This window comes from Anser brachyrhynchus, assembly GCF_964034855.1.
Source record: "Anser brachyrhynchus genome assembly, chromosome: 2".
Taxonomy (NCBI): domain Eukaryota; kingdom Metazoa; phylum Chordata; class Aves; order Anseriformes; family Anatidae; genus Anser; species Anser brachyrhynchus.
The window spans coordinates 81,830,678-81,846,251 of NC_137695.1; the positions used below are offsets into that span (position 1 = coordinate 81,830,678).

Sequence of the window (15,574 nt, forward strand, 5' to 3'; positions counted from 1 at the left end):
CTGTTAACAGTGTAGTAAGTTTCTTATTGGGTGTGCACCTTTATATTTTGATTAACTGAATGAAAAGGGTTGTATTTCAGGAAAAGGAGCATAGGAATACATTGATTATGCATGCTCCCATCTTCCTGCTGTCACTGGCTTCTTGGGAGTATCAGCATGCCTGGCAGCACATCCCTGTGGTTTTCTTTGGCAGGAGTCTCCCTGCCGTGCTTGCCTTATAACATCGTCAGAAACAAGTACTAAAGCAATAGTCATTACTTAGACTGAACTCCCATTGTGGTAGGGAGCATGGGATCATGCCCAACGGGATCCCATGCCCATGGGATCATACTGGCTTTCAGGCAGAAGCTTTTCACTTTACTCTGATCAGAAGACTTTTTTTTGCTGCTGCACTTGAGCTTCGTTAGTGTTTTTCAGCCATGCGTGCCATTCCACTATTGTGTACCAAATATGTGTACGGATATTCTTTTCAGTCTGTTGTGTACTATGTGTACGTATCACCGTCTCTTTATATAATCTCCTTATATAACACACTCTCATGCCTACCGGGTACACCCAGTACACACCTATGCTTTTAACAGTTGCAGAAGTCAATCAGATACGGGTGACTCAGCCAGTGTAGCACCACTTCTTCCTTCCCTGCCCCTCCAAAAGTAAATAAATAGATAAACTGGAAGTCAGCTAGGGTTCAGAGACCTGAGTCGATGTCCCCAGTCTCACTTTTCTAAGGCGCAGTCCTCAATAGTGGCCATTTTTGTAGCAGCGTGAGAAACCACAGCCAGTCAGCTGGATTGTGTCAGGAGGAGCCAGGCGATGGCATCTGGAACTGCTTCGCATCCAGGCAGGCAGGAAGCGTGTGGGCACGACATCTCCCCATGTCGCACAGCGCGGAAGATGCCGAGCAGCTCCGTTCCATGCCAGTGCAACTGAGCTGGGACAATGCAGTGAGGGAGGTGATAAAATAGCCTTGTCTTTTGTGGCGCAAAGGGAGTAGTCCCTCATGATGCATGCAGGAACAGCAGTCATGCCAGGCCTTTGTGCTCGCCATATGGGGAGAAGGTTCTCCTTGCTGCCACGTCCATGTAAAGTCTCATCATGCTTTGGCCCAAACTGCTCAATTCTCCTTCTCAGTGGTGACCCCAGCAGGATAGCTAGGTTTGGGATCACTAGAGAGTACCATGTCCAACCCACTGAATTCCTCTGCCCACTTCTAGACAATAGAGTATGGAATACTGTAAAGAGAGAATTTCTATAAATGGTGATAATGTACTCTTGGGTCTCTCTGGGTGGTAATGTTTTCTGACTTAGTCAGAAATTGCTCCCTAATTGTTGACAGCCTTGAGGTAACCCATGCCCTCTGCAAGTGATAAGTAAGTAGAGCTAGACATTCACCAGTCGCTGCTCCTTTGTCTCTGCAACACACGGACAACGCACCCAGCATCAGGCTGCAACTATCTGTTCTGTCTCCTAAAGTAAACGTTACTGATTTGGTTTAATTTTGTATGTGTGTTTGTGTCAAATACAAGGAAGTCTCTCTGCATAATACTTAGAAGTACGTATGAAACATTTTTTTGACATTATAGGACTTGGAAAAAATGCTCAGTAGCAGTGTGAGGCAATAGTAATAGTACCAACAAGAATATTTTCCATTTATCACATAGTGAGTCTCCAAATGTGTATCACATTCAGTCATATCTGTTTTGGGTCTGGCATCAGATGAGACATAAGAAAAAGCTTTACTCATTCTCTTGAAAAATCAACTTTTATTTCTAGAGCAGAAATCATTGGTTGTACTTTAAAACCTCAGAAAGTTGGATTTGTATTTGTTTTTTCTCTTAAATACAGATATCTGATTACTGATCCCATTTTAACAATATACAGTATTAGAGTGGACAGTGAAAGAAAAGTATCAAATAGAGTTAAACATAACCTCAGCTATCAAGTCTTTGTTATCCATGGATGACAGCCCAGTTAATAAATGTTTTCTCACTGCGATGCTGGACTGGAAGTTAATGGTGAAACACAGCTTCAACATACTCCAGATGCTCGAGACAAGCAGACACATCGCAACCATAATGGCAGTGGCATGCACAGAATGTATCTATAGGGGGGCTGTATTAGTCCATATTGGGTTTTCCCCTTTTCTAGCCCAGGTGCAAATGCTGTGTAAGCTAAGAAATTTGGACAGGGAAAAGACTGGTTCATGTTTGGATTGAAAATGGTGCTTAATGCTGGCAGGGGTTTATATACAGAAGAGGGAAAGATGAAAGAGGAAAGATTTTGGCAGAAGCTGTAGTTCAGGCATGCAGAATAGATATCCTAGTCCACATAATCATAAAAGTGTGTCCGCTTGCTAGACTTGCTACGTATCTCTCTCCAGTTGGGTTTCTGTCTTTAAATGTAAATGACATAGTATTGCCTTTAGACTTTGTGAGTCACTAGACCAGAGCCAAAAAGAGTTCAAATATGAAAAATATGTTTCGTTACATTTGCCATTAAAGGAGCAGTGTTATTTTAAGAGAGATGAAGACTGAATTGTTTCCATAGTACTTTTCTCCTCCTTTTCAGCATTTGCTCACATTTTGTTAACGGGATCGAGCTAAAAATTAGGGAGAGGGTGGCAGGAGTAATTTCTTGACTTGCTGTCAGCCCATCCACAACAGCCTTTACAGAGAAGGATAGGAAAATCCATGATTCTCCGTTGCTGCACCACAAAAATTCCTAAAATATATACAACCTGGTGACGGTTAAAAGGTAGCCCAGCCAAAGCTGGGCAATGTTTTTATCCCAGTTCAGCCATGTCATGGGTCATGTGGTTCAGCATGTGAACAGGAAGGTGAGAATGGGTGAACTTTTGCCTCAGTCGTGCAGTCCATCAGAGAATAAATGGACCAAATCACTCCACAGCTGTATAAGGAGGTGAACGGCTGAATACCTCTCACACAGAGGCCTTTGTGTTCTGGACATGATCTAGCATTATGATGGGACGCACTAGGCTGGGGCTTTGTAGCAATTACTAACCCATTATCACGCTAGAACATGAGATCATTTATCTTCTAATTCAGAGTGTCACCTGTTCTTCATTTACCAGTCAATAACCATTAATTACTTTCAGTGGAAATTTAAACAAAGCTTTTCCCCTCTGTTAAAACCAGTAAGCCATTCAGTAATGACAAATAAACCTGGAGCTGTATCTCCCCCTTTCCTCTCGTTCTCAGCCTGAAGACTGGTACAATATGAACTCTTGGAGGAAATGCCTAGGAATTGATAGGTCAAGGGCCTTTATTAGTCTGATGTGGGGGAAGCACATTCCTGGCACTTACTGTAGGGAAAGCGTGTAGCTACCGCGTGCACAGATTTCACATTGGTTCCACAGGCTCTACCTGTGGAAATGAAGATCCGAAAGTGGAGTGTGGTCAAAAATTTTCTGTCCTCTGGCTTGCCTTTGCATTCTTTTACGGGCTGTTCATGCAGACCCATTCAAAGCGAGAGCGTTTGGTCACCTTCCTCAAAGCAAAACACAACTATCGCTTACTTTGTTTGTAATTTTAAGCATGTTGATTTTGTTCATACCTGATTTGATTGAGATAATTGTAAGTTCCAACAATCGTGAATGCCAGAAAAAATAAAAGAACCAGCAGCGATAGATTCTCAAGTAATCATTAATCTAAACATTCTTTCCTGGTAGGAGTTGAGGCAAAAATTGCTTTTAGCAACTGTATCTGCACTGTTTGGCTGTTGCTAAGTTGGTTCTCTAGAGATTTACTGTAGTTAAAGTTGTATTTCTAGAACAGCGATTGCTTGCTGTTTGAAATGGTAGACAAGAGTCGGTACATCCAAACGTGTAAAACCTGGTGGGGCCAATTGTTAGAGGCTGGGGTTTTGTTAGTATTTTGTAGCTGTTGTCTTCAATGTAATACATGTTTTAAAGTAAAGAAGGACGAAGTTCTGACACTTTTATATCAATAGACAAAATCAATGTAGAAATATTTGAAATACTCACTGGCTTGTAGAAAGTCTCAGCGTAAGAGCCTGCACTAAGATTGTGTCAATGAGTCCCAATATTGAGGTGTTTAAAAGTGGAAGGATGGCAAAAAAATATCATAAGTCTGATCCTGATTTTACTTAGGCATATTAATACTACTTTACAGAAGTGCGTAGTGAATAGCAGATCCTTGTGCTAATATAGCATACAAGGTCAACCTACGTAGCATTTGAGGCAGGGGGAATTTTTGCCAATAAATGAGGTTTGGTTGTTACATCTCTGCCAGCTGTGCTGCATGCAATTCCAACAAAAACGGGAGCAGACCTCGGATTCATTATGTACAGCAAATATCCACTGAAGTCAGGAGGAGAACCACTATAATTGTTGACTGACTAACTGACTGGTTGTCTAATCCTGGAAATCCTTTTTCACTCAAAAAGTGCCTTTGCATGCGAGGAGGCTTGTTGTTTTCAGGGCTGCTTAATGTAAAATGGTCTGTGAAATAAGGGATTAGGCTAGGAGAACCAGAACTATCAATTACTTATTTAAAATTTTACCTTCCCGTGAGGTTGTTACCACTGAGAATCCTGCAAGTTTGTCCAGTCATGAAGAAACAGGCTTCGGCAATTTACCGCGACCTCTCAAATCAGCAGGGAAATGCCAGCATTCCAAGAAAGCTAATACAAGAGATACGAGTTAAGACATCTCCTCCCCACAAGAGGAGTTTCATCAGCCAGTTGGATATTTCTGCGTCATTGGCTAGGATGTTCAACCCTGGAAAGGAAAAATAAAGTTGCTGCCATTGTCCTGCCCAGCAGGTCGTATCCCTAAAGCACAATTAATGTCAAGGACTTACACAGCAGTTGCCTAAAACCCAGCTTGCCATGCACGTTCAAGAAGCAAAAAGGTTCAAAAGGAACATGTTAATAAAATCTTGTCAAAACTTTGGAAGATGCATAAAATAATAACCGGGAAGAAAAATGACTTGCAAATAGAACCATTTAAGCAGAATGCATTGCCTTGCTATGCTGGACACTGATTTATTAAGAAGGGGGGTGGGGGTGGGGATTGAGTATTTCAGGTGGTATGTACCAAGAGAAACTGAGCTGTCCCAAAGCTTTTATTAATCTGATTTGCAGAGTATCCACTACCATCAAGGGACCTACTAAAGTTGTTTTCTTTAAGGCTGATGTGAAAAGGTCAATGCAAATAGTGCTGTGGATTACACTGTGAGAAGATGACAGTCCTTTTTACCATATGGAGAGAAAGTTGAATTATTTTGTTTTCCTTTTCTGGTTATTTATTAAATGAGGATCATACTGTACAGGTATTCCCTTTTCCTTTCTAAAGGAAATGAAGTGTTTACATCATTTTGATTGATCTAAAGTAATAATTATTCTGTCCACCTATAGCTCCTAGGCAGTATTCTAGTGGCTAGAGCAGTGTCTTAGGCATCAGAAAACTGAAATGTACCTGCCATGATACCTCAGACAAGTCACATGTGTCTTTGTGCACCTCTCTTTCCATCTGCTTTCCTGCTTTCTTGTTGATTTAGCTGGTCACCTAAATAATTGTGCTCATCTGTCACTGTGTTTGTGGGAAGGGACTCTGAAAGATACTGCTGTGGGAAGTAAGTGTGCCCCCCTGAAATGCGAAAATGTTGGTAGTCCCATGAAGTTGTGCTTCAAAACCTGTTGTGATCTTTGTCACTGCTGCCCAAATGGTTCTCTGAAAGAGAAATGTTAATGGTTGTTTCACTTTTCTATCAGTATTTTCTGTGTTCTTGTGTCAAAAGAAAAGGTTTCTGCTGCAGTGCTGTAATACATAATATTCAGTGCATATTCAACAGGAAAAATAGATTAATTTGGTCAAATACACTGTTAACTATTCTTAGTTACTTTTTAAATTACATATTCATAATTAAAATCCCTATTTAGCCAAAACAAACATGACAGAAGAAAAAAACAAAAAGACCTATATTTTCATGATTTAGTGTTTGCCATCATTCTATGACAAACAGACAATAGTGCTCTGGATGGAAACCTTACAAAATATCGTTCTCTTCCCCATATCTATGTCAATTCATGCAGTGTTTTAAGTAAGTGAATCCATGCTTTTGAGCGCTAGACCAAGTCTCAGTGTTCAAAAGTAAACATATTGAAGTCTCCCCTGCAGAAATCCCTGCTGTGAAACAAATTGAATATCAAATACAGCATTGTTTTCCATAATAAGCAATAATTGAACTCTTGTCAAAGTTGCACTGAACTGGTTAATAGCCACCATGTTAGGAAAGTGCTAACTTCCCTAGCTAGGGGTGTGTGTGTATGTGTTATCTCCAAATCTAAAATGCAGCAATATAATATCATGTACCAGAGAGGCCACTTACATATGCACTGAATCTGACTTTGTTTGTCTTCCCGCAGGCCATGTGGCTGATGCTGCAAACGGATGAGCCAGAGGACTTTGTCATAGCCACTGGGGAGGTCCACAGCGTCCGTGAATTTGTGGAGAAGTCATTTAAGCACATTGGGAAAACCATTGTGTAAGTATGAACATGAGGCAGTAGCCACAGCTTGAACACTTCTAGCCTTTTGCGTTTGCTGTGTCACGAAACATTATTTCTCTATACTCCTCTATTTTTTTGCCCTTACTTCCTGCTCTGTAGCATGAGAGTTTTAGGACATAAACGATTGCCACGGTGGATATGTCCAGTGTTGACCGTAAGGGAAAGTTGTAGGAGGGTACATCTTCATTTCTGATTCCAAATCTTCATTTGCTGTTCTCCCATTCGTTCCCCTTATTGGGGGCAGATGCCTGTTCAAAGATGTTAGTAACAGGGTGCTTTTCATTACCCTGCTGCAAATGGAGTTTTCTACCCAGTTCTCCATTTTGTGCCCCCAGATCCCAGATATCCCTGCAGTTCTGTTCCCATCCTCTGCAGTCTCAAGAAATGACACCTGCCAACCCTGTTCTTTCCACATGACAGCCCATCAGCCATTCCACAAGGATTATATAGCAACTCACTCTGCATTCCTGCTAGCTCTTCTCCTACCAAGCCATAAAAATGTTGAGCAGTGGGTGCAGAATGTTTACAATGCATATTCCACATAGTTTGATTGAAAATACAGAATTCCTTCTCAAGGCCATATAATAAAACCAGGATGGCTTAGTGAGCGCTTTCCGTAATTTATATTTTTATTGTTTATTATTTTTTCAATTTCCCTCCTTCTGTATCTTCTCTGGGCCCCATGCATCAACATACCGATCTCAGCTGGAAAAGGGAGAGGAAAGCCACAGGCTCTTCCATGACGCTAGCGCCAGGGCTGTTCCTCAGGCCATCAAAGTCACTAGTGCAGCTGGTGAACTTTTGACAGGGCCAATAAGTTTTACTTGGGAACAAAAACTTAACAAATTCAATAAATATGCAGAAGTGCACAGATATATACAATATTATTTGAACAGCCAGTGGGTGGCTGGGGAGGTAATAACATTTTCTCCTCAATGAGTTTTTAGTCTGGTTTCAATTTTTGGCATCAACTTCCAGAAAAAAAAATTATAGAGGGAGAGAGAGACTATATAAATAGAACTTCTAGCCCAAATGTTCAATTTTGGGAATAAGTTTCTCTCCATATTTTTAACATCTCTTCACTGTGAGATGTCCCTTTATGATCACTCATTGTCCCATATGCCTTAACAGTAGTGAGGTAGGACAGGGCAAAAGGGAGGGAGCAGGAGCTCTTCCCCTTTTTCTGTATTTTTGCTTCTTATGTTTATAAGCTAATTCTTCCTAATAAGCATTGAAATTGATATGCTGTGGATGCACTTGTTCCATATAAATAAGAATTCTTGTGATATCAAGAACTTTTTTGCCTGTCCAGTGTTGTTTGCAAAAGGAAGAACGAGTATTTGTTGGTGGTAGTTTGTGGTGTGGTTTTTTTTTCTTTGATTACATAAAATTAGAAACCAAGATGTATAGGTCAGTGCCTAGCTGAATGCCTTTTTTTGCAGATGTTCTCGTCACTGCAGTTTCTTTTGACACCAATACATTTAACTGTTAGCTTAAAATTAAGCTCCCTGCTCTGGTATTTGCCAAAGAAATCTCAGTGTGTCCCAAGGCTTACAAATCAGCATGTATTTTTCAGAAAGTAAATTAAACTCTTGAGAAAACCAAAATAAAAGAACAACAATTACTCAAATACAAGTGGAAGTACTTATGAATAGCTTTGGTTATAGATAGGATCCTAAATGCTTATTTTAGATTTAGTTGGTCCAAATACACAATTTTTTTTGTCTCTTTTTAAATTTTTTTTACTCGTATATGTTTTCATGTGGTGGACTGTGTATCATTCATGGTGGCGATTAGTGCATTCAGTGTTTGTACTGAATCAATCACTCAAGTTTCACTTTTGGGGAAACTTTACAGTATTACTCCCGCTGATGAGGTAGGGCAGGTATTCTCTGTGTGCAAAGGCATATTCACGTTTTTTTTAATTAAAAAAAGTAATTTTCAAAAATTGTGTAAGAATTCGCATGACATCTAGTGACATGGATTTTTAGGAGCCTGAGTCTCCAAACCGCTTCAGAAACAGGGCTTAGGCTGGTAATCATCATGGTTTTTTTGAAATTTTTCTTCACTGTGAATATGTTATTAACTTCTTAAGCCATTTATGGGTGTTGTGTAAATAGCTGTACGTATTTGTACAGCTGAGGTGACACTTTAGGCTGTTTATTTCCCCTGCTCTGTGGATGGGGGTAGTGTCACAACTGACCTACTACCATCCTATAGCCATCAGTCATCTTTCAAATTGCGTTAGATGTAGAACATTTTTAAGGATTTGGAAAGTTTTGTTAAGAACCTCCATAATTTTTGTAGATGTCAGCCTAGCCCATGCTTTACACACTCTCCTTACCCTCACTGTCGTCTTGGCTGGGCAGCTGGTAACCTTTCACATTCCTTGAAATCCCCAAGGGCTTTCTACTCCCACCTCCTCCCGTTTGGATATATCTTCTTCAGGGAGTAGCCTGGCAGCAAAATCCTCCCCTTTAGTGTTGTGGGACCCCACTGGGGAGTCCCATTGATCTGTTTCTTTACAATTTATGACGAGGCACCTAAGGACATTGCACCAGAGTTGCTAAATGAGTTCATGCAAGAATGGCTGCTTTCCTTCTATCTCCCATCCTGAAAGTTTGGATGTGTTGTTTTGGGGTTGTTACTTTTTTTTGCAGGCGTTAAGAACTTTGGTAATCCCAAAAATTTATCTGGGAAATTTCCAGCAGTTTTTTCCACTTTTGTAAGTGATGGCACAGCTTCCCAGTATGGCAATACAATACACCTTTCAAAATCAACAGAATGATGGAGAAAATGCCCAGAAAAGATGTAAGGGCAAGCAGCAATTGACAGAGCTCATAACACAACTGCAAACACTGGGAACGTGTGCAGGGACTTACCAACCCTACTTTGTGCTTTAGCAGGAAATGTTGCAAATATAACAGCATCTTAGCTGTCACATCTTGATATTGCAGTAGAAAATGGGAAGAAAAGCAATCCTGATTGCCCCACCGACCAAGTAAAAATATATTTTTTTAATTTTTTTTTTCTTTTTTCTTCCAAACAATTCACATTAACTTCTTCAGCTGAACTTCCAGGGCAGCCTAAAAAGTCTTTCCAAAAAGATAACATAATACTCTGTCAAAGCCAGTCATTAGCACATGTCAGGACTATATCTTCTTGCCAAAATGAAAGACAGAGAAACTTTACTACATTTTTGTAAGTAATGAAATGTACAGCTGCAATAAGACTGACTGATTCCCCTCTGAAATTGACTGTGAAGTGTACACAGAGGTTTCTGTACGCTGTACGTTTTTCCCTCTAACACTTCTTTTTCGAGGGAGAAATTTGAAATTATATTTATATAATCCTCTGAATCATTCAAATCCAGCCCTTTGTACTAACAGGAAAGCCTCAGAGCTACAAATATCTTCCCCCTGTAAGGATTACACTTTTTTTTTTCTTTTACTTTCCCTGCTACTTATTACTAATTAAGTAGTACTTGGGGGAAACACTTCCCGCCTATAATTTGAACTACAGCAGGGTAAACGAAACAGGCAAACGCTTGTCTTGACTAATTTTCTGTCATTAATCTTATTAAATTAGAACAGGATTGCGAAGATAGCCCGAAACCACTACAGCACTCAGAGTTCTTTGCAGAGTGCTACAAAGACTGCTGTCTGCAATGTCAAAAAAAAAAAAAAAGTTCTAGCACTGGAAAGATTTATTGTGTTTTTTATTAAAATAAAAATACATGCACATTTGTTACAGAAATATTCATTGCTTCCAGGATCAGAATTAATTTGGGAAAAATGAATATTTTACTCCAGTCATTTGGCTGTACACTCAAATTTTATCTTAACTAGCATGCCAGTTGGTCTTCTAAAAAAAAGATCACCCCAAAAAGGAGAAGTTTGCAGATAAGCTGTAAGGTCTAATGGGGTGAAATATTAGCAGAACTAAAGCAGTAGCCTCTTCAGTGACAGTGAAGGTTGAACTGACAGAAAATAAGTTTTTGTTTCTTTTTTTCTTTCTACCTTAAAATGGAAGTCAGGGTCACAGAAACACGTGAGATTTGAAGGACTTTTGTAAGTAATCATCATCATCAAAAAGTCATCATCTAAACAGCTGCTGCACTCAGGTCTGGCTTTTGCCCACCAAACATTGCTGTCTGGTGGTGCTGTGCATTGTATTTAACAGCTCAGGAAAATCAGAAGCATTCAAATGAGGAGGAAGGGAAGAGAATCTTATAAGTAAATTAGAGATATTTGGACGAGTGACTGGGGAAAGCAGCCCAGCCAGGCCAGTGAAGAATGCACAAGGCAAAGCCCTCACTTGAGACTGGACCCTTTTTTTCGCTCCTCTCATTGTTAACTCTCTGTTTTCAGGAGGCATTTAACCCAATTCAGCCAGAGAATTAACTCTTAGTATCTGAGACGACACTTTTACTTTCTTATTGATTTAAGCTTTTATCTTTGTCAGATCTAATAACTGTTTCAGAACTCAAGTTTGAAGACTAAGAATTTTATATCTGATTTTGTACATCGTGAGGTACGAGAATTTCTCCTGTATGAAGGCAGGGTGAAAATTAAGCGTGATGTTTCATATTCCATATTTTTTCCCCCAAATGGGATGAAATTAATTCTCACAAATGCAGTTTGGAAAAATATCTGATTTCAGGTCAGCTGTAATGTTTTGTTTCTGTTCAAAAGTCCTATTAAAGAAAGAATAATGTTAAAATATTTTTAATGCCATTCCGAAGGGAAAAACATTCTGAAAATTTCAAAGCTTCATTTCTAGATCTTATTAATATATTTTTCTTGCAAACTGACAGTAATGTAACTTACTTGAAACTAAATCTTTTCTTTCCAGAACCTTTTGATTTTCACAGAAGCATTAATTACTTGGAGAAAAAAAATCTTGTGAACAAAAACCTTGTTAAAATGAAGCGTTATCGCCAACTTTCACATTTTCCAGCAAAGGGGGAAGAACTTTAAAAGATTTCCAACACACTGAAAAAAAAAAAAAAAGAAACCAAAAAATAGGCCACGTAGCAAGTATTCTTTCCCAAAGATTCAGAACGTGGGGATTCACAATTTAGGTTTTTGAAACTTGAGCTTGGCAATGCTGGGAATTTAATACCAATGTTTTAACTGTGTTTCTTGAGCGAACAACCACTGAGGACCAGAATCATGAGAGCATTAGAGCAAATGTTTAAGTACGTCCCTGTATGGTAGCATACTTGTTCTTAGATCTAAGCACGAGATAGCAGTTAAGCAATCCCTGTGCCCTTCAATGCTTTGTCGCATCAGAACTTGAGTTGGTAGCAAAGGAACTTCCAGAGAGTCATATTGAAAATTTCTCTACAAGAGATTATTTGTAAGGGACATCAGCGGTCTGTTGTATGGTGTCAGTTTTGCTGTTTATAAAGCAACAGGACAGATGAACTGCTCTGTAATCATGTATATTGGCCATCAGGTCACAAATATGCAAAGCCCACACAAATAGTATCGACATTAGCTATGGAGAATGAGCAAAACTTTCCTAAGAAGTCATTTTTAAGCAATTTATTGTTTGGTTTCAAATATAAAAATATTTTATATTGGCATATATTTGATTTTTAAGGTGTGATAGTTGTGGTTTTTTGTTCTTTTTTTTTTTTTTCCCATATAGAGGCTGGGAGTCTTTAGCTGCTAATGATTCTGAATACTTTGTAAAATGCTCTTAGTTGTGCCTCTCTGTAAAGATTAAGTGAGAGGATGAGATGCACACGTGAGTTGCATATCTGTGCTTTTTGAAAGGTTTCATTTGCAGTTGATTTCGTGGCCACCTCAAAAATGCACACACTTTGCCTTGTTTGCTATTCAGTCCCAGCCATTTGGACCTTTTGGTCCTTTGCAGTGCTATTCCTGCCACCCGCTGATTAACCTGGCTCCCCCAGGTCACTCCCTACCCTCCTCATATCCCACCGAGTGCCCCAGCTCTTCGTCCTCAGAAAGTCCTCTGTACCTGTTGATGTTTTCATAGCTTGAAGCTTGCTGTCTTACGGGATAGTTGTAGGAAATGGAAAATAATTGACATCTCCAGAGTCAAAGAGGAAAAGGAGCATTCATTACAGCTGGTAATAAGTATTAAAACAGTAGTGATTTGCAGATATGAAATTAGCTTTGAAGTAAATGCATTTCATTCCTCTAGAGAGTTCTTGAGGTGAAGAACTGAAGAACCTTTTACACAAGTGAACTTGTGCGTGTATTTGAAATATGAATTTCTTAGATCTATGGAAACTTCTGAGGCCGGTAATAGTAGTGGTATCTACTGGAGCTGGCACTGCTTTTTGTCCTAAGCAATCCCAGAGTACCCGTCTCCAACAGTGAGGTGCTCACTGTGGCAGCGTGGATGCAGAAGGCATCAAGCTCCCTTGGCAGTAGCAGGGAGCATGGTCTCACGCATCTTCCTGTAGGTACAGAGCAGTCTGGCATGTGGCCAATGTAGAGGCCCATTGCCTGCAGGCTCCAGGACGAGCGTTTGGTCAAAAGCCTACACTACGCCATCCTCCTTGAATTTAGCCCAGCCCCAATTAGCCAAACTTTCTTTAGCCAGGGTCCCATTGCATTTTCCCCAAGGTATACAAGGCTGTTTTCTTGCCCACTTGGGCCGTAGGAAGCAGAAAACCCAGAAGTCCTTGTGGCTGGAGATATCTAAAACCACAACAACGTGAGGATTCCCCATGCCTCTTTGACCACGCTCATGCTTCAGGATAGTCTGGCCTTACATTCTCCAGTAAACAATTCTGACTGCAGTTTGACTACAAATTAAGGGGTTTGTTGGTGTTTTTGGTGGGATTTTTTCCCCTTCTTTGTTGTTAAAAGAAGAGGGGAGAGGGAGTTGGTTAGCTAATTGGATGCCTTGCTCCTGGTGTCGGGTTGGCCCCAGCACAATCCCTTTTATCGGCACTATGGTGTCCCCAGCTGAGAGCGCGGAGGTGCCAGGAATAATTAAAAGTGCTGCTATCAAGTTCTGCTTTGTTCACAATGAGAATTACTTTTTTCCTTGTGAACTTTTCACATTGCCGGGCTGAACAGAACGGGTGGAGCTTTCTTCTTAAGTTATTTCTATTGTTATATAACTTCGATAGTGACATTAAGTGAGTCTTTACTGGCTGGGTCGAGCCTTCTGGAGACTGTTGGGTGTTAAATGGGGTTCTCTGTTCAGTGACCTCCAACAACAACTGACGTCTCCTGATCTAAGCACTTCCTGTTGTTTTACTGGTGACGGTTAGTTTTCTATTAAGCTCATTTGAGTCCTGCACATTTTTACCCTCTGCCCTTTAAAGGGAGGGACTAATGTTAGTTTTGGCTTCTGAATGGAAACTTTACAGTGCAAGCTTCAAACAGAGCAACTGTGAAAGAGAAAGGAAGAAAATTTAAGTTATAAATCATCTTTAGCATCATGTCATGACTATCTACAGCTGACTTCACCATGGCTATTATCTGTTGGAAATTATTTCAATGTAAAGTGTTCCCAGTATCAAGCATCCTACAGGCTTTGCTAGTCATCCAAAAGTCATGAGTTTTGCTTAAAAAAAAAAATGGGATTTAAAAACTAGTAATAATACATATTTGGTATTTCCTTCTGCTTTTTGGTGTTTTAACCTTCATGGGTACACAGAGGTCACATTTTCAAATTTTCCTCCATAGCCCTTGGGGCTAGAAACCCAAAAACGAAGGCTGAAATTGTCAAAGAATTAAATTCTTCTAGGAGCCTGGGGGGGAGGGCAGGGGAGCAAAGAAAAATCAAATCTGTGGCAAAATCCCAAGAACTGGCAGTACAATTAGTAAGTGGGAGGCAAGGGGCAGTTTTCTTTCATTGCTGATGACTGAGGCGAAATAGTCTAAATCACAGTGCTGATTTAAATTACATAGATTTTACTTGAACACAAAAAAGTAAAGGATTTCATCACCATGTTTTTGTGCCAAGCTGGTTCAGAGCCCCATGATATACTCAGAGGCAAAAAGCAAGGAGCAGATAGGGTTTCAATCATAACTCTGGATTTTGTACGTTCGGTGAATTAGTTTTGCGACATCAATGTATGTTCCCAAATGTTTCATCCGAAACATTTGTTCTGAGAGGGAGCATTGTCCTCAGGGTTCCTGTCTGCAGTCTGCCCTTTCCAAAGGCAGAGCCACTCACCCATCAAACTGTGCCTGTTCAGCTGCCATACTGAGCCCAAAATTTTTGACCAGGACAGTTGCTAAGCAAGTAGTCCAGGGCAGAACCAGATCACATAAATTACAGCAAATTGCAGGCTGTTCAACACATATGAAACTAATTTAGACAAAGGAGCTGACTGTAAGCTCGCAGGTAGTGAGTATTGTTTACAGTACATGTATGTGAAGCGCCATGTCAAGCTAGGACTGAAAATTCAAGAGCCGTTTTTGTTTTGTTTTTCCTAGTTAAGCACAAATTAGATTATGCAGCTTAATGCTATTCAAACAGAGCTTCACTTCCATAAAATTAACAGATTAAAGTGTTCCTGAAACTATTGGCTAAAATACAAGAATTAAAAATATTTTAAGAACCGTTTTAAGCAACTTTGAACCAATCCACAAATGAAAAGGCTCACTGTCATATTTATCTGAAGATACATGAAACATTCTGAAATCGGGATGTTTTATTTTCCCCTCACATTATGTGTTTAATTTGGAAGTCCTGTATTTTAGACCTTCCACTGAATCAAAAACCAAAACAAAGAGACTTCAAAAGCCATTGTTGCTCCATTCAAGTCTGAACTCTGCCTTTGTTCCTATAGCTAATGAGTTTATACTGTCCTGCAGGGAGAATTGACACCAGCCTCAAGTAAATGAAAGCAGGCCAAATGTTGGTAAGATCAGAGCACTAAAGTAATTATGGGTTGATTAAATGTTTATCTTCTTTACAGGTGGGAAGGGAAGAATGAAAATGAAGTAGGGCGATGCAAAGAGACTGGCAAGATTCATGTGACAGTCAATCACAAGTACTACAGGCCAACTGAAGTGGTAAGA

At 39.9% G+C, this 15,574-nt stretch overlaps 1 protein-coding gene across 3 annotated transcripts in view; it reads left to right on the forward strand.

Moving 5' to 3' along the window:
* GMDS (GDP-mannose 4,6-dehydratase) overlaps positions 1-15,574 on the forward strand; it is a 409,857-nt gene that overhangs the window by 322,356 nt on the left and 71,927 nt on the right. For all 3 annotated transcript variants that reach the window (XM_080579299.1, XM_080579297.1, XM_080579298.1), the window contains 2 exons: positions 6,409-6,527; positions 15,472-15,568. In XM_080579299.1, coding sequence (XP_080435425.1) covers positions 6,409-6,527; positions 15,472-15,568 — 216 coding nt within the window. The remainder of the gene's footprint in view (positions 1-6,408; positions 6,528-15,471; positions 15,569-15,574) is intronic.